The sequence below is a fragment of the Heterocephalus glaber genome, unplaced genomic scaffold (assembly GCF_053883595.1).
Source record: "Heterocephalus glaber isolate CG9 unplaced genomic scaffold, H.glaber_assembly_v1.0 deba00001673, whole genome shotgun sequence".
NCBI classification, from domain to species: domain Eukaryota; kingdom Metazoa; phylum Chordata; class Mammalia; order Rodentia; family Bathyergidae; genus Heterocephalus; species Heterocephalus glaber.
Genome location: NW_028258410.1, coordinates 18,873,922 through 18,893,517, shown reverse-complemented (window position 1 = coordinate 18,893,517; position 19,596 = coordinate 18,873,922). Strand labels below are relative to the sequence as shown.

General features: G+C 43.7%; 1 protein-coding gene and 1 long non-coding RNA gene across 6 annotated transcripts in view; one reads left to right on the top strand and one right to left on the bottom strand.

The window, feature by feature from the left end:
* Positions 1-19,596, top strand: part of Slc9a8 (solute carrier family 9 member A8) — a 63,540-nt gene that overhangs the window by 1,550 nt on the left and 42,394 nt on the right. For 4 of the 5 annotated variants that reach the window (XM_087197726.1, XM_021238931.2, XM_004858073.4 and 1 more), the window contains exons 2-3: positions 398-576; positions 4,751-4,831. In XM_087197726.1, the coding sequence (XP_087053852.1) occupies positions 398-576; positions 4,751-4,831 (260 nt within the window). Of the gene's footprint in view, positions 1-397; positions 577-4,750; positions 4,832-13,572; positions 19,472-19,596 lie in introns of those variants that run through there. The other variant, XM_021238932.2, reaches the window with a different exon arrangement.
* LOC110344533 (uncharacterized) lies at positions 9,765-13,542 on the bottom strand. The gene is made up of 2 exons (XR_002387141.2): positions 13,315-13,542; positions 9,765-10,845 (listed from the first exon to the last, which is right to left on the bottom strand). It is a non-coding gene; the product is annotated as an uncharacterized LOC110344533 (long non-coding RNA).

Sequence of the window (19,596 nt, the reverse complement as noted above, 5' to 3'; positions counted from 1 at the left end):
GGGGTCCCCCGTCAAGTATTGAAGAGCAGGCAAAGTTTCTGTGTGGGCCCTGCCTCCCTCATTCCTGTCCTTTAGGTGGCTCTGTTGAAAAGGACCTGAGGGCCCAGGGATTTAGCTCAGTGGTTTCTCCGCCTGCTGTGCAAGTGCAAGGACCTGAGTTCAATTCCCAGTACCAAAAAAAAAAAATGCAGCTTTAAGAAAAAAAAGAAAAGAAAAGCAGCTGAGACCACTCCTACCTGCTGTGCATCCTGCTGTGCAGGCAGGGGTTTCCTTCCTTCCTCTCTTGCAAAACCTGCCACTCCCATAAAACACTTTGCCCAGTTTGAGGTGTGCATATTAATAGTTTAGAGCCTTTTTTCCTTTGTCTAATTCTGCTGCTTGTTATGTCTTCCAACAGGTTCTCCAATACAACTCTGGAGAGTTTCAATGTCACCCTCCACACTACCTTGGGTGTCACGACAAAACTGGTGCTCCCAACCCCTGCCAAGCCCATCCTCCCTGTGCAGACGGGGCAGCAGGCTCAGCAGGAGGAGCAGTCCAGCGGCATGACCATTTTCTTCAGCCTCCTTGTCCTAGGTGAATGTGCGCCATGTGGAGTGTCTGTGTATCAGCCCTGTGGCTACTGTTGACTTTATGGAGTCTCCCTCCCACTTGGCTCTTGCTTTAAACACCCTGGGCAAACCTTCAGTTTATAACCACCCTGGGGCACTCCCTTCGCCTTAGGGAATCACAGAAAAGCCCTTAATACATTATTTTAGATGGTCTTTGGAAGAAAAAAACTAAAGAATTTTTAATCAAGAATCTTGAACATTTAATTTAGTGGACTTCAAATTCTGTTCATAGAAGTCTGCGCACTTGTGTATGTATGTGTGTATCGGGTGGCGAGAGGCAGCAGAGTCAAATGTGAAGGTATCAATAGAAGCAGTATTTTTTCCCTTATGTTTATTAGGCTTCAATGTACATTTTTGTTTTAAATTTATTTATTTTAGTTTGGGTTTTGTTCGTTGTTTTGTTTTGTTTTTTTTGTTTTTGGTACCGGGGATCGAACTCAGGTCCTTGCGCTTTCGAGGCAGGTGACAGAACCACTGAACTAAATCCCTGGCCCTGTTAATTTTTTGAGAAAGGTCTCACTACATACTCCAGGCAGGCCTTGAACTCAGTATGTAGCCCAGGCTGGCCTTGAACTGGTGGCAGTCTTCCTGTCTCAGCCTCCCAAGTGCTGGGATTACATGTGTGAGCCACTATGCCTGGCCTTGTTTTGTTTTTTGACACAGGATCTCTATTTATTTGGATTTTTGTTGTTGTTTTTGTTTTTTTGAGACAAGGTCTCATTGTGTAGTTCAGGCTGGCCTTGAAACTCACTATGTAGCCCAGGCTGGCCTCCAACTTGCAGTGATCCTCCTACTTCAGCCTCCTGAGTGCTGGGATTACAGGTGTGCACCACCATGCCCTGCTCAATGTAAATTTTTTTTTTTTTTTTGGTACCGGGGGCTCGAACTCCGGTCCTTGTGCTTGCGCAGCAGGTGGTGAAACCACTGAGCTAAATCCCTGGGCCTCAATGTAAATTTTTATTAAAGGTTTCTTTTAAAAAATTTTATTAGTGTATGTTTATGATATATAATAAACAGTCATTATGAGGTAATGGCATACACTCATATTGCATCTTGATCCTTTTTTTAAGGTTTTCCTGCTGAGTGAAGATCAGAACTCTTGTCCCAGCACACCATTTATCTCTTAGCGTGCCCATTAACCATGGTCATGACCTTTGCTGTACCCATGGGCCACTTATACTCTTACTTTCTTATGTAATAATTTAGTTTAAGTGGATTCATTCAAACTTAAATGTTATTTAATTCACCTTCCTCCTTTAGTAGGTGAGCAAATTTAAGCTCAGAGATGTCAAATAATTGGCACATCTGGTTAATAGGAGACTAGAGGCTGATGTCTAGGGTGCCAGACCTCAGTCAAGAGATTTAGATAACAGGCAAAAACTAGCTAGGTTGAGGCAGGAGGATCACAAGTTTGAGCCCAGCCTGGGAAATTTAGGAACATAGTTCAACTTTATCTCAGAATTTAAAGGGGGGGAGATATAGCTCAGTGCAAAGGCCCTCCAGTAACACACACACACGCACGCACGCACGCACGCACGCACGCACGCACGCACACGCCAGAGGCAGAAACTCCCATAGTCAGTAGATAATTGTTTTGGACAGAAGAACTCAGGCTGAAACTACACAACCACTTTGGATTAGCTGACTAAGGAAGAAAGAGTTTAAGAGTTTGACCCAACTCCAGACTCTTGTTTGAAAGTGAACTTGATATGTTTACATTTGCTGCTTTCTAAAAAAATAATACCAAAGTCATCTTTCTAATTAGATTAGATTGTTTCAAAAGATTCAGAGGTGGAACTGGGTTTTCATTGCATATTTCTCTGATGTCTCTTAGGATTGGATTTTGAAGAGTATAATATCTTTCACATTTTTATTCAGAGTGATGAGTGATCATATAATTACAAAAATAGAGTAATTTTATTTGAAACCTAGGATTCATCCTTGTCTGTCATAGAGTTTTAAAAACTTTAAAATTGAATACCAAGGGTGGGGATTTATCTCAGTGGCACCGCACCTGCCTCTCAAGTATAAGTTCCTGAGTTCGATCCCCAGTACCAACAAAAAACAAAACAAAAGAAACAAAAAATTGAATACCGAGAAAGTACACAGACCAGAAGTGTACAATATCCCACGTAGATTTAACACACCCTGGAAATTTTTTTACCCTGTAAATCAAGGACTCCTTTTTGTTTTGGTTTGGTTTCGTTTAGTAGTTGAATACAAAGAAGAAAAGCAGTTCTTTTCTCAATTAAAAAAATCTCCTGAAGTCTCCTTTCAGGATTATGTATTATTAGTCTGTTTACATTGGCTTCAGCTTGCTGTGCTAGAGCATATAAAAGGCAGGCCTAGAAGAAACTTTCATAATCTCCTTTTTAAAGGGAGAGTGAAAAGCGTGAATAAGACTTCCAAAGTAGCTTTCAGGGTGTGGAGCATTTAAGATTGCTTATGCACTGGGGCTTTTTTCATGCTTTTAGTATTTAAAGTGGGATTTTCTAACTGGTTAAATTTTTTCAGAATTAAATATTTATATTAAAATAACATCACAGAGCTGGGCATGGTGGTGCACACCTCTAATCCCAGCACTGGGGAGGCTGAGGCAGGGGGATCAACTGGATTTTGAGGCCACCCTGGGCTACATAGCAAGTTCAAGGGTAGCCTGAACTGCATAGTGAGACCCTGTCTCAAAATTAACATCGCAGATTGATAGTTAAAATCACAAAGTGGAAAGAGGACAAAATTTCTTTTCTCTGGCCTCCTGGTACTTTTTGGTGGGATTGAAAAAATCTGATTTGTCAGTATGGGCTCTAAGGGTGGCCAGTTAATAGCCATTTAGATTGTTTAAAAAGCAGAGCTATGTTTAGAACTGTTAAATTAATACTGTGATTAGTGAGATGGTATACCACCCAGGTGCCAAATAAAGGAAAGAGACGCATATGCTAACATTTGGAGCATAGAATTGCATTGGGAGTATTCGTGTGAAAGGACACTATTTTTCTTATTTTTATTTTTTGATTCAGAAATACTATTTTCTAATAGAGTTACATCTTTTTATCCCCTTTCTTTCTTCCTTCTTTTTCTTTTTTTCTCTTTTTTGGCATCCTAAGGATCCAAGCCAGGGGCACTCTGCCACTGAACTCTGTCCCCAGCCCTTTTTATTTTTTGAGATAGAGTCTTGCTAAGTTACTAAGTTGCCAGAGCTTGAACTTGAGATCCTCCTGCCATGGCCTCTTGGTGCTGGGATTACATGCGTGTGCCATTATGTCTGGGCATCTTCTCTTTTCTTTTGTGGTAGCACCCCTGTGAAGAAAGTCAGGCATTACTCTTGTTTGGGAGGTTGAGGAATGAAGGCCTCCAGCCAGGTGGGAGGTGGTAGAGCTCACAGTGGTTAAGTGCACAAAGTCAGAATGAGACTCCCTGCTTCAGTAACATCCCTGGACTTCGACATCCTGACATCCCAACACCCTGAAGCTGCTTTTCTCATGACAGCTGGTGAGGAAGTTTGGAGGATTGAATGAGGCAGCATTGGGAAGTGCTGTACCCAGCTGGAGTAGCCAGCTGGGGGCAGGAGTCACTGTCTTCAAATTTCTTTAATGTTCTTGTCATCAAACTGAAATTTTTACTTTTTCCTGTTTGTAAAGTACCCTCACTTCTGGGCCGGGGATTTAGCTCAGTGGCACTGCGCCTGCCTCGAAAACACAAGATCCTGAGTTCGATCCCCAGTACCAAAAAAAAAAAAGAGAACCAGTTATATGGTGCAAAATATTTCATATCCACATGATCAGTTACAGTTGCATTTATGTAAAAGTAATTTCACCAACTTCCTATTTCAAAAAAGTAGGACCATTTCTAATAATCAGGAAAATTTGAGTAATTGTAAATGGTTGTATTAGGTTTTACAGTTTATTACAAAGTTAACCACTGGAGAACAGTTCAGGCATAAAAAGAAATATAAAGAAAATATAATAAATACTATCAGTCTGCCTCTAGGTTAAGAATCAATAAAAATACAACAGACGTTCACTGTGTCGTTGCCAGTTGTCCATTATCTTGATGGCCCTGCAGAAGTAACACTGCCTTCAATGGGGTGTTTACTGTTCAGAATTGGGCTTTTAAAACAATGTCTTATTTTTTCCCCACAGCTATCTGCATCATATTGGTGCATTTGCTTATCCGATACCGACTGCATTTCTTGCCAGAGAGCGTTGCTGTTGTTTCTCTAGGTAAGTGCGTCTCAGTGACCTCACAATAAAAGCAGTAACAAAAACTACATTTTCGACGTGCCTTCCTCCTTAGCACCAGCAACCACAAGAGGCGCATCACATACCTGATTCCATTTCCACTGCTCTATATCCTGCTCTAGTGTTTCGAGTCCACTTTCCAGAGAAGGATGCTGGGGCTCAGAGAAGGGTGGCAGGTTCCTGAAGGTCATGCAGAGTCCATCTGTGCCCCCATCGGCCCTTTCCTTGGGCTTCTTTTTGTCCTTTGAGCACATTGACCTTACAGTTTAGGGTGGCGAAATGGCTCCCTAATATTAGTTAGAGGCAGCCAACCACTTAGTATCTCTCTTGTTTCCTGTGGCATTTGTTAAGATAGTTAGCTTCTAGGCGGAGTGGAGTGGATGAATCTGTGTAACAACAGATGCGAACACAGGCACATTCATTGAATAGTTAATGAAGGATGAAGCAGAGACTTTAATTAGTGTCAAATTCAAGACTAAAATGGGGGGAAGGATGCTTAAGGCACAGTGAATGGTTATACTAAGGCTCCCTATAGCTTAGCAGTTGACAAAATTGTAGTTACTTTTGTTAGTCTCCACTTGCCTGCTGATAAATATTTTTTCCTTATCACCTCTGATTCGTTGTAAGTTGTCTTTGCTTTATAGGTCTTGTTTAATGGGGTAGTGATGCTTTCCCAATCTGCGTGTGATGTAAGTTTGCTTTGGAAATGGACATTCAGATTCTGTTCAGCAGCCTTGTCTTTTCCCATCGTCACCTGCCTTCCTGCTACCCTAGTACAGACCCCCCTATGTTTGCCTTGGACCACACTGCTGCTCAGGGGCAGACTCAGGCTGTGAGCCTCCACACTGCCGTCTTATAACGTCTGGGTTCAATTTTAAGGACAGTCACCACTCTGTAGTACTGATCTTGAGTCCAGAGTAGGAAACCAGTTTTAGTCAGAGTTCCTGTTCCCTGTTTAGCAGATTCTAACAACCTAACAAGATACTTCTGTAGCTCTGAGAGTGCAGAGCTTACTCATTAACATTCCTTTCCTGCTATTAGGCACTCAGAAAATAACCTTCATAGCTAATATCCAGTACTCTGGGGCATTTGATAAAGACTTAAAAAAAACACTTCAAGAAATTTACAAAAAAAAAGAAAGAAAAAAATTTTCAGTTTTGTGGTCAGTTTCATAGTTCTTTTGGTTTTTCAGACAGGGTTTCACTTTATAGTTCAGGCTGGCCTTGAACTCACTGTGTAGCCCAGGCTGGCCTTGAACTGGGGGGAGGGGGATCCTCCTGCCTCAGCCTCCCCAGTGCTGGGATTATGGGCTTCTGCCACCATGCCCAGCTTGCGGTTTCTTAAATGGTAAGAATTATAGTTGGTGTTATTTAGTTATGGTGCATATAAAAAAATGATAATTATTATTATTTTTTTTTGGTACCAGGGATTGAACTCAGGTCCTTGCGCTTGTGAGGCAGGCAGCAGAACCACTGAGCTAAATCCCTGGCCAAAAATGATAATTCTTTATAGAGCAATTTGGTTTGCAATGTCATGTTCTCTCTTTTTTCTTTTCTTGTGGTACTGGGGATTGAGTGCAGGGGTGTTCTCTACCACTGAGTTACATCTTCAGGCCCTTTTATTTTTATTTTGAGATAGGGGCTCACTAAATTGCGCAGGCTGAGCTTAAACTTTGGATCCTCCCGCTTTAGCTTCCCAAAGCGCTGCAATTACAGGTGTGCATCACTGTGCCCAGCTTTCGTTGTCTCTCGAGTGTGTGGGTTAACTGTGGCTCGCTGAACACCAGTGCTTGTATTGGAGCTTACAGCAGACATTCTCAGTTCCCTACCCAAAAGCCATTTCCCTCTTCTTTCTGATCAGAGAAGACACTTGATCAAAATTAGGTATCTGTTTTAAAGGAACAAGAAGACATGGCTTGTGGGTAGGCAGCCAACAGTGTCAATTTGGTCTTTGCAGCCGGACATGTGGTGCATACCTATGATCCCAGTACTTTGGGAGGCTGAGGCAGGAAGATCATAAGTTTGAGTCCAGCCCCGGGAACTTAGTGACTTAGTGAGACCCTGTCTCAAAATAAAAAACAGGCTGGGTGTGTAGCTCAGCGAGAATGCCGTGGGTTCAACCTGCAGTGAAGAAAAAACCAAAAACAGCTTGGTCTTTGCCCTCATGGTAATTACACTCTCCTTTTCCCTTGGTTGAGAGGGCGGAGCCCAGTCTGGCCAGCAACAGTGAAGGGAGCCGTGCTGTGTGATGGGTCCCGGGAAATGTTTTCTTCCTTCCTTTAATTCTGCTGATTGAGGAAGTGACGCCTGGATGGTTGCCATCTTGCAACCACTGTGGCTCAAAGGCAAAAGCCAGAGCTGGGCATTGTGGCTCATATCTGTAATTCCAGGACTCAGGGAGGCTGAGGCAGGAAGATCACGAGTTTGAACCCAGCCTGAGCAATTTAGTGACTTAGCAAGACCCTGTCTCAGAATCTTGTAAAAATATATTTTTTTAAAGACTGGGGATGAGCTCAGTATGAAGGCCCTGAGTTCAGACCCTAGTACCATCAAAGGAAAAAAATAAAAGACAAAAGCTGGAATGGCAGGAATTGCCAAGGTGAGCGATGAGAAGCCCAGATGCTTGATCTCATTGCTGCTTTGTTGACTCATACCCTGGAGCTGCCTGTCTCAGTGCCGCCTGCTCCATCAGATAATGAAATCTGCCCTTTAAGCCATTTTTAGTCAGGTGTTCTTTTACTTGCAGCTAAAAGTGTCTTAACCAATACTGAACTTTTTCCATTTCAAGAGGCCAAACCCAATTGAAATTGATTGAAAGAGAACAGATTGGTATGGGTAGGGCAGCACACCTCTTCGCTTCTGTGAAGAAAAACTGCAGGTAGTGTGAGCTTCAGACAGCTGGTCCGACAGCTGGGTTAGGCCTTCTGACTCAGTTCTCCACTTCTCAGCAGTGCTTCCTGTGCCCTGCCCACCCTGTGTGTCCTGGCTTCCTCTCAGCCCCACTGGCCGCAGTTGCCCGGGGAAAGCTGGCCTGCTCTTCTCTCTGGTAACTAGGTTACCTTGTGACCACCTCAGAACCCGAGGTGATGGTGTTAGAGGTCAGCTGAAGCTCTCCATCTGCAGGGCTCCTTGCTCCATAGACTTCACAGAACTGCAGCCCATAGAGCCAGCCCTGGGATTGGTGATGGACAGTAAGGCCTGCTTTCAATATGGCTTTGCTAACGCGGGCAATTGGAAAACAGCAAGTACATCCAGAGAGTGCTGGGGTACAGGGAGTATTTTTATTGCATTAGAAGACACTTACTTAGAATCTGGAAATGCTGACAAAGCATTGAGACTAGTTTTGCATTTCATAAAGCTATAGAAGTTGGAGCAAAACTTTTTTCCTGCTGGAGCACCGTGTAACAAAATACTGAGATCACTACCATTTCAAAAATGTCCAACTTTTGTGCCAAGAAATAATCCAGATGAAGCAGCCAGAGCAAGTGAGGTTTGTTCTTTCAGGATAAATTCTTCTAGCCAGAGGTTACAAATAGCCAGCCATAGCTTAGAGCCATCACTGGCCGCCTGTGTTTTGGCTCAACCCTCTGTGTTCCCGGGTAAGACTTGGTGTAGAAAAGTGCAGTGTGCCCACCCGCACCTCAAAGCACTTCGCCCCGCTACTTCATTGTATTTTCCAATGAGGGTCCAGCCATTTTTTCATTCTTTATAGAAAAAGACCATCAACATGAAGTTTGCTTTTTGCAGTATTGGGGTTGCACCCAGGGTCTTGTATGTAATAGACAAGCACTCTGCCACTGGCTATACCCCTAGCCCTTTTTTTTGGTACCGGGGATTGAACTCGGGTCCTTGCGCATGCGCAGCAGGCTGCGAAACCACTGAGCTAAATCCCCGGCCCCTAGCCCTTTTTATTTTAGCCTTCCAAGTAACTGGGTCAACATGAAAACCTGAAGAGATTTCTGTGTCCCTTATTCAAAGCTTTTAGAATACGTCCTGTATTTTATAGAATTCTGTAGTTTTGACTTTAAACAATGTTTTTCCTCACAAACCACTGTACAAAAAAAAAGAAAAATCTTGTCCATTGATGTCTTCAGCTATTTTTAGTATGCTTTATTCTCTTCCAAGCCAAGTATAGGCGTGTGTGTGTGTGTGTGTGTGTGTGTGTATGTATGTGTTCGTGTTCTTTCCACATGTTAGTCAAGTTCACACTTCGTTTTATTGGCCATGTAATATTTACTCACTTTATGTATTGTGGCTAAAATCTATAAGGAATGAAAGTAAAATAATTTTATTGCCCATATCTTCTGTTGTAAATAGCAAATACAGGATCCCCTCTCCCTCATCATGGTTTATTGTAGAGTGAATAAAGGCCAGAGTAGGGTTAAAGGGCTGGAAATTTGACTTTAAATGCTGAGGGTTAGCCTCAATTGTGGGGATAGTTAGAAAAAACATATTTTGTGAACTTGAGTAAATAGGATTCCCACCAGCACCCCCCTTTAACCTTCTTAACCATGCTTATGCTTTTAATTATATTAATTCCTCCCTACTTTTTAAGAGTAGTACTTTTTTTTTTTTTTTTTTTTTTTGGTGCCAGGGATCCATCTTGGGTCCTTGCACTTGCGCAGCAGGCAGTGAAACCACTGAGCTAAATCCCCGACCCTAACAATAGTACTCTTTTTGTCAATGAGGGTTTTGAGAAGATGATGATGACAAAAAGCAGTTCCTAAGTTATCAACTAATGTTAATTCAGAAAAAAGCAGATACAATAATTATATTTCAGTGAACTTAAGTTCTAAAAAGTTCTTTAAAAACATATCAAAAGAGAACTCTAAATGTAAGGGTAGCCTTTTTAATTACTGTTTAGACTCCTGACTAATGTTGATGCTGCTTACAAGTGTCCCCTGGTGACTGCCTGCTTTGATTTCTTTTTTTTTTTTTTTTTTTTTTAGACAGGGTCTCACTATGTAGCTCAGGCTGTGGTCCAGGCTGTCCTCAAACTCATGGCCATCCTCCTACCTCAGCCTCCTGAGTGCTAGGACTATAGGCATCCCCACCACGCCTGGCTTGATTTCTGTTAGAGAAGCAGGTATTCATTTGTTGGTGTTTAGGATAGCTGACTCAGAAGCAGAGGGCAAAACTGGTTGTCACTTTGACAAGATGACCAAATTAGACTGTGAGGATTTTCCAGGCTGTTGTGTTCCAAGAGTTATCAGTATTGTCTTTTCCCTCTGTGTTTCTGAAAACATGGATCAGAAGTGTTCGTGTCAGTAGTAGATGACATAGAGTCTGGGTCACCTGCTTATGCAGTGTATCTGTGGCCTGCGGAGCTGCACAAAGCTTGTCTCTAATGTGATACCTTCTTACAATTAGATTGCTGCTGGGCCCACCTGGCCTTGTAACCTCATGGGTCTGACAGCTTAGCTTCTGAAGGGCATTTCCAGCCATATGCTGACTTGATGTCCCTTGCTCAGGTGCTCTGTCCTTGCAAGACAGGATGCTGGGACAGCATTTGTGAAAGGCATGTAGTTCTCTGCTGCAAGTAGTGACCTTGCTTCAGAACCCAGAGACCTGTGCTGAGCCATCCTCTTAGGGCTTGCTGGAGATAGCATTTCTTCAGTGGGCAATGTGTTACCTCCAAAATCTGGAAGAGGCCTCCTGTGCAGCATGCTCCTTTTTTAGTGCTAGGAGGTAGAAGTCTCTGCATGCCTCAGACCCCGAGCACTAAAACTTTCACCGATGGCAAGCTAAAGCCTTTTTGTCTTCTGAGGTCTATGTGTCTTACCAAGGTGTCTGCTCAGCACTTCTTGCTCATCCTACCAGAGTAGCAGGATGTTATTGGTATAGCAGGCCAGTGTGTTGCTCTGTGGGATACCCAGGTATCTGGGGCCTTTCAGACTGTTGTGACAGAAAGGAGGCATTGATACTGTTCTGAAAGAAGACCAGGGGTGCATCCCATATCTGTCCCACGGGACTGTGGGCTGCCTCTGATTCTTCTTCCTGATGGGGTGGAGAAGAACACAATTTTCAGGTCAGGAGCCTAACACCGGCCCTGAGACTGCTACTTTCCTGTCCTCAGATCCCTTCTCTGAGGTTCGCCCACCCCCTAGCCCAGTTATTACAGTTTGGAGTAACTACTTGGTTACGTTAGCCATTGCCATCTACCAAGATCCATTCAGTTTTTGCAGGGGCCAGACCACTGGCCTTGTGTTGTTTTAGTATTTGAGGGTGGCTGTACTCTGCTCTTCTGTCCAGGGTGCTAATTTGTTTGGGCAGAGGTGTTAGGGGGCAGATTAGGCATGTCTACTTGTCCTTTCCAACTTCAATAGCTTTTACTTGAAAGGTCAAGAACTAATGTGAGAGTTCTGCCAACTGCTCAGAATGTCGCTGGAAGAGAGGAAAGGTCCACTGAGTAGCTGATTCAACAAGTGGACCAGAATTCAGTGGACCTGGGCCAGGTCTTACCTGACCTCATCTGCATTTACCCTAAGAGGGGAACCATGGTGGTGCTTGGTATCAGTGTCGGGCCAGGCCCTGTCTGCTGACAGCCTTGAAAGATCCGAGTGCTCCTCTCCACCCACGTGGCTGCAGGTCTCTTTGGGGAAGGAGTGGCCCATCATCACTTTATGGGCTTGCTGTGGGATTTCAGGGCCTTCCTCATGGACCTGACATTTCTGGATCTGTGAGCTCTGGATCTAAGAACTGGCTCAGCTCTGGAAACTGGGCCACAGACTGCAGCTTTCCATTGAGGTGACTGACCCAACATTCTGCTCCTCCTTTCTTGGTCCCTTTCAATGGTACACATTAAGCAAGGACCTTCATGGGTCCCTGCAGGTTAGGCCTCACTGGGTCCTACACAGCATTGTCAGGAGGATTTTATGGCCTGCTGACAGAGGGAAAAAAAAAACCCAAGCTTGCTTCATGGATGATTCAGCCACCCTCTGACCTTGACTGCTTCAGTGTTTGTGCAACACATGCACAACAGTGGCTGGGATCAAATGGATGCCAGCATGGTCACAGAGACCAACTCATTACCAGACGTGGCACCACTCCCTGAGAAACCAGCCAGCTGTGTGCCCACCCTGGGAAGGGCTGCAGTTCATCCTGACTGGCACTGAAATGTGCCAGCCATTATGTCTTTCCACTGGTGCTGCCATTGAAGGGCCCACAGTGTTTGATCCATGTGGGGTTCTGCGTAACTGTCTCAAAGTGAGTCACTATATGCTAATGGAGGTGGGCACGTGACTATGGACGCCACATGGTTCTACATAATGTACCACATCAACCAGAAAATGCCAACCAGCCAGAGTGGTAAAGGAACTCAGTACCTTGGGCTTGAGAGGCAGGCATGGTGCCACTGAGCTAAATCCCCGGCCCCATTGTTGCCATTTTGCCTCTGCAGTTCCAAAATTTGGTCATCCCCAGTGTTACTGGGAAGCCTTGTGCCATAACAGCACATCCTGTTAACCAGGCCCTCGGGGCTCTTCAGTATGGTGCTGTCCCTTTTTATCTGCACAGCCTGGCTGCTTTATCCTACAGGCCCTCCCAAGGGCCATGGTCACTGAGTGGGTCTGCCAGTCCTGTAGAGGAGAGCCTTCCTTGCATGCCTGCTGTTCTGAACCTTTTAATCCCTTCTTGTGTCTGCTTCCTGTCATGTGGACATTACTTTCTCCAGCCTTCAGAGCGCCTCCCAGCACTGCATCAGAGCCACCTCCCAGAGCCCTTGCTAGGTACTGCTTCCTGTGTCACAGGTGCCAGATGAGCACACTCTTTTCTCCTGCTTTTTGTATTGTCCCTTGTCATTGATTCAGTCCCTCAGCATCCACGTCCAGGCTATTATGGGGGGGGGTCCTCTGGTATATAACCTCCCCTACTGCTCTAGCAGGCCTAGCACTACTAAGATTTGACCCTGGTTATTGGTCTGAGGGTCAAGGGAAGGCGAGAGAGTCGAGCCTGTCTGGTACAGAACTTGCCTCATTTGAGGCTTCTTTGTAATTTTTTTTTTTTTTTTGGTACTGGGGATCGAACTCGGGACCTTGGGCTTTCGAGGCAGGCATCGGAACTTCTTTGTAATCTTAAGAATCCATGGGGAGTTTCATTTTCCAAAATATGAGGTGTAGCCATGGCAGGCCAGGGAGGCTCATGGGAACCAAAGGATAAAGTCCTGTGCCCAGCTTTAGCTCCCTAAGCTCTCTAGCTTCGGCAGATGAGGGTCTCTAAATGCAGCCAGGAGACCCTTGCTTCAAGGTAGTGATTGTCTAAGCCTGTCATTTCCTCTTTTCAAAGCATCAGTGGCATTTAGCAACAACCACACAATTCCCTGGCTTTCCAATTATGATTTCCCTACTACCTCTCCCTCACCAGAGAGCTGGCCCCAGCTGGTGGTCTCCTCCACACTGTCCTGCCCAGCTCAGGTGCAAGTCTTCGCACCTGCACTTCTACCCGGAGGGAGGAACCACCAGTACTCACCTGCCACCAGCGATGGGTGCTCACAGCCCTCAGCTGCTGAGTGACCCAGCTCCCAGTCTGAGTCCTTCAAGTATACTCCCTATGAGCGCTCCACTCCTGGTGCCAGCTGTCTGAGAAGCAGAGTCAGAGGCGGGTTTCGGGACAGGTAACTGTAGGGAGCCGTGAAAGCACAAGTCGACAGTGCTTTGGTTCAGGCTGTGAAGGGAAGAGGATCTGAGAGCTGTTGGGTTCTGTGTCAGCAGAGCTCCAGGGCAGGTGCGTCTCCTGATACCCAGTGTAAATAACTTCTGTAGCCAAGGTCGGTGCTGGCCAGTGTAAATAACTTTAGAACCAAGGTTGTTCCTGGGCCATGGCTGTGGCTGTGTGTTGTATATTTTGGCAGTGACACCAGAAGCCTGGAAACATGTCATGCCCGGTACTTGGGACATATTGGTGCCTGGCGTGTGAATATGGTGGAACACTCTGCAGCTACTAGCAGAACAAAAAGTAGTGGGTAGCCCTTATGTATTGCTATGGAATGGTTTCTTTTTTGTTTTTTGAGATTTGAGACAGGGTCTCGCTATGTAGTTCAGGCTGTCCTTGTACTCACTATGTAGCCCAGGCTGGCTTCGAACTCATGGCAATCCTCTTGGCTCAGCCTGTGAGTGCTGGGATTGCAGGTGTGCGTCACTACACCTGGTTCGGAATGGTTTCTGAGATTAAGAAAGATGTAGCCATGTGTGGTGATGCATGCCTGTAATCCTAACACTCAGGAAGCTGAGGCAAGAGGATTGGTGTGAGTTTGAGGCCATCCTGGGCTACAGAGTGAGTTCAAGGCCAGCCTGAACTAATAGCAAGACCCCATCTCCAAAAAACAACAAAAAAAATTTCTTTAAAGGAAGATATGAGTACTGTACTGTCATTTATCTTAGAAATTTTGATATGTACATGCAGGTGCACATATATAATTATAAATGCACAGGCACTCTCAAAAGAAATGTGCAGAATTACCAAGCTATGGTAATGTTGGAAAGGAGAAAAGGAAACAGGGATGGGAAACTTGAATCTTCTCTGTGTGCCTTTTTATACTTTGTGTGTGTGGTGGGGGGTACTGGGGATGGAAGCAGGGGCCTCATAGCACTGAGCTCACCCCAGCCTGTTTTGTTTTGTTTTTTTGGTACCAGGGATTGAACTCAGGGCCTCATGCTTGCCAGGCAGGCACTGTGCTACTGAGCTACATCCCTGGCTGTTTTTTGTTCTGTTTTGAGATAAGATCTTTTAAGTTGCCCAGGCTGTCCTTGAACTTGCTATCCTTCTACCTCAGCCTCCTAAGTGGCTGGAACTACAAGCACATCCATAACACCCAGCTTTTTTGTACCCTTAAAATATCATACCATATGCATCTGTTACATAACCAAATAAAAACAATTGATTTTCAGAACAATTCTGGACCTGCTCATTACGAGCTAAAAGAGGCTGGGCCTCAGCCTCAATTTTTTAATCTGTAAAATGCAGACAACAGTATAGATATTAACCAAGATGACTCATGGAAATCACTTAGTAGAATGCCTAACTTTTAAGGAACCAGTATCTGTTGGCATCTGTTAATATTATCGTCTATGCTATGTGGTTTTATTACCTTGTAACATAAGTTTTAAACATTAGCACAGCGCCTGGTGCTAGTATCATGTTGCACATATTGTCCTGTAATCTGATCATTAATGTACCTTCAGCGTTTTCTGTGACTTCAAGGACCGGGGACAATGCTCTTTTACAGTGATAGTGCAGCCAGCTCTGCTCTTGGGGAGAGCTGAACATTCGAAGTTAGAGGGGCTGTCCTAGCTTCTCCTTGAGTCTTGGCCAGGGAGGAGAATGCACCTGGAGCCTGCAGGCCAGCATTACTTTCCAGGCCCTAAGCTCTCAAACAAGCTACTTAAACTCTCTGAGCCTTCTTCCCCGGGTGTCCTCTTGAAGATTAGAAATTATTTGAAGTGACAAAGCCTAGGAGAAGGAGTGCGACACGCCCCGCATGAGGCTGGTAGTGTCTGTAGGAGCTGTCTGTTTGAAGGTCCCCTGGGGGCAAAAGAAAATATTGGAGTCTGTTTCTGTTAATTCTTTAATCTCACTCTTTATAATTTTTAATTTTTTGAATGTTTTAAAGTATATTAATATAGAGCCAGGCACAGTGGTGTGTGCCTGTAGTCCTTCTACCCAGGAGGCTGAGACAGGAGGGTTGCTTGAGCCCAGGAATTGGAGACCAGCTTTGACAACATAGCAAGACCTCCTCTCAAGGACAAAACCAGTAAATGTTAGTATGGTAGCACTTTTGTTTGTTTGCTTTTTTGAGACAGGGTCTCACTTTATAGTCCATGCTGGTCTTGAACTCACTGTGTAGCCCAGGCTGGCCTTGAACTCGAGGTGATCCTCCTGCTTCAGCCTTCTAAATGCTGGGATTACAGGCATGTACCAACATGCCCAATGGTAGCACTTTCATAAAATGAATAATAAATAAAAATTTATAGTTTGAGGGTATACCCTTAAATTATTTTTACTGACAGGAAACTGTATCTGGTGGCCAGGGGTGTGATTATAAATTAATTTCCTGTGTAGCTGGACATGGTGGTACACACCTATAATCTAAGCACTGTTTAAGGCTGAGGCAGGAGGATCACAGTTTGAGTCCAGCCTGGCCAACTTAACAAAACTGTTTCTTAAAATTTCAAAAAAGAAGGGGGAGCTGGGCTTGGTGGTACATGCCTGTAATCCCAGCAGTAGGGAGGCTGAGGCAGGAGGATTGCTGCAAGTTTGAGGCCAGCCTGGGCTACATAGTGAGTTCAGAGCCACCCTGAACTACAAAGCAAGACCTTGTCTCAAAAATAAGTAAATAAATAAATAAATAAGGGGAAAAGGGTGGAGCTGGAGATGTGTCTCAGTGCACAGGCCCTAGGTTTACAATATGACAAAAAAACGGAAACAGTAAACTTGTTAGCCAGTTTAAATGTTGCACCAGACTTTAATTCTAGAACCAGTCTCAAAATGATTTCTCAAGTAATAATACCACATCATACTTTACAAAGTTTCCTAGCACCTCATAAACAGTAGTATAATCACTGATTTTTGGATGTAACTGTTGCATGTGTAATTATGAAGCATTTTCTTGGTGTTAAAGTTTAGTGTGCTTCCATAAGGAGAAAGGAAAGTTGAGGTTTTGGCAAAGCAGAAAAACACTAGCTTTAAAAATGAAATCAGAGGGAAAAAAAATGAAATCAGAAAGCATTTCAGCTTCTGTGGTAATCAGCAATGATAACTAATGCAAACACAAATTGAAACGTTAAAGTACAATTTCTTGTCATCAAATTGGCAGAATCGTTAACATCTGCTGATTCTCCACGTCCAGCCCTGGTGAAGATGTGCCGTTGTAGAGATGTAGATTGATTCCATCCCTCTGGAGGATAATCCAGCAACATGTTTTCGGATAAAAGGGCTCATGCTCTATAAACGCAGCCATTCACAGCCTCTGGCTCTGCCCTAGCACAGGTAACACTGCTGTCCACAGGAAGCAGTCGGAGACAACCATCCACAGGGAGATGGTGAAAAAAGTTGTTGAACAATTGAAATATAATTCACATAGCATAAACTTCACCATTTGAAAGTGTACAGTGGGGTTTTTATAAGCAGTTTTTAGTATATTCACAGGGTTTTGCAGCTGTCACCTCTAGTTCCAGAACACTTTCATCATCCCCAAAATGAAACCGTATACCCAGTAACAGGCCCTCCCTGTTTTCCTCTCCTCGTATCTCCTGGAAACCACTAATCTGCTTTCTGTCTCTGTGAATTTGTCTATTCTGGATATTTCATATAAATGAAATCATAGAGTGTGTCTTTGTATATGTAACGGCTTTGTTGAGTTATAGTCCGAATAATACATGACCCACCTGTTTTAAAGGTACAGTTCAGTGGTTTTAATATATTCACGGAATTGTGCATCCATTACCACAGTTGATTTCAGGACATGTCATCACCCCAAAAAGGAACCACCACGGTCTTTAGCTGTCATCAGCAAACCTCTTTTCCCAAGCCTAGGAAACCTTTTCTACCTGTAAATTTGCCTGTTCTGGACATTTCATATAGAGGGACTGGTAAAATCTGTGATCTTTTTGTTTCTGGCTTCTCTCACTTAGGATATTTTCAAGATTAATCCATATTGTAGCATTCATCAATACTTCATCCCTTTTTATTGCTGAATATATGCCATCCATGATATGGATATGATGCATTTTGTTTATCCGTTCATTAGTTGGGTATTTGGGATTTTGCCTTCTTTTGGCTGCTATGAATAATGCTATTATGAACATCTGCACATAAGTTTGTTGTTTTGTTTTAAGGTGTTTTTGGTTTTTCTTTTTCTTTTCTGGTACCAGTGCACAGCTGAGCTACATCCCTGGCCCCCCCGCCCCCCTTTTTTTTTGAGACAGGGTCTCACTATGTAGTTCAGGCTGGCCTTGAACTCACTATGTAGCCCAGGTTGGCCTCAAGCTCATGGCAATCCTCCTGCCTCAGCCTCCTGAGTGCTGGGATTATAGGCATGCACCACCATGCCTGGCTACATATAAGTTTTTGTATAAACCTGTGTTTTCAGTTCTCCTGGTTAGAATTTCTGAGTCATTTGGTAATCACTTTTAACTTTTTGAGGAATTGTCAAACTACAGTATTTTAGATTCCTATTGGCCATATATGCAGGTACTAATTTCTCTATATCCTTGCCAACTCTTATGTGGGTCTGGGGTTTTTTTCCTCTATTTGTTTTGTTTTGTTCTGTAGTCCTGGGGATTGAACTCAAGGCCTTTGCACTTCAGCGGGCCTCAAACTTGATTCTCCTATATCAGCCTCCCAAAGCGTACACCACCATCCCCAGCTTCTTCTTTTTTTTTTTTTTTGGTACTGGAGATTGAACTAAGGACCTTGCAGATGGCAGAACCACTGAGGTAAATTCCTGGCCCACAGCTTCCCTTTTTTAAAAGAATATTATTGTAGCCATCCTAGTGGTGTGAAATATATCTCATTGTGGTTTTGATTTATACTTCCCTAATGATTTATGATATTGAGCATCTTTTCCTGTGATTTTTAGCTATCTTTGTGTCTTTGTAGAAATAGGTATTTATATTATGATATTTTCATGTAAATCTGTTAAAAGGAATGAGACAGTTCTCTACATAATCACGATTAAACTTCTGGGATTTAACACTCAGTAAACTAACAAGTAGAAGAATGGTGTACAGTAGTACGGTGAGTTTTATATAAATAGACTCAAATCATTCACATACCTGCAAATACACACACACACACGCTGGTAGTGTGCAGATAAGTGTCTGGTTGTGAAAAGGTAGAGAAGGGAGCTAGAATAGTCTCCGGACACAGTAAGACTGGGGTGCAGAGAGTATGTGATCAGAAAGGACTTTTCTTACAAGATTTTACGTAGCATTCATAACTATTAGACCAATAAAACATTTTAAAACTCCTTAAAATAAAATATACAGTTTGAAAAAAATAAGAAAAAGGAGCTGTTGGGGAACTTCAGCAGGAGAGGGCTGGGAATCAGTGCTGCATGCCGCCTGGCAGGTGAGTGGAAAAACACCACCACCCAGCACACCTTCATTGACTCCCTTCAGAGCTTGGCTCTATTTTGTCTGGTCTTTTTCTTTTTTTCCCCCCAAAATACTTTTATTATTAATTTACTAATCTATAATAACTCAATTAGTGTAAAAATTATAAAGCTAAAATAGATTTATCTCCCCTGTTCACCTCACACACACACCACCACATATACACACATCAGTTAGTGTTATTGAAGTCCTTTTCCTGATAAACCTCTGGGATCCCAGATTGTCTCTCCCACCGGAAGAGACCTGCTGCTTCCAGGCTGAGCTCCCTGTGGGAGGGGCAGCTTCCTCTCTGAGCTTAGTGGCCGTGGCCTGGTGCGCAGGCCTCCTTGGTCACCCCACCCCACCCCAGCCCAGAGAGAGTGACTTCGTAAGCCTGGAGTTCTGCCTGGCATTTTTATTTATAAAAAGCTCCTATAGTGATTCTGATGGACCAGCAGGGATAAGAGTGATTTATCCAACAAGTAACCAAGCAGTCACGACTTACATCTGTGGTGCTTCGTGGAGAATTATTTTTGGTGAGTACTTTAGGAGAGAGTGATGAGCCTGTCAGCTTTATGGAAACATGCTGCACTCATATAATCTGCTTTCTTCCAGGAATTTCACAGAACTTTTACTTTGGATTATTTTCAGCATTTGGGTT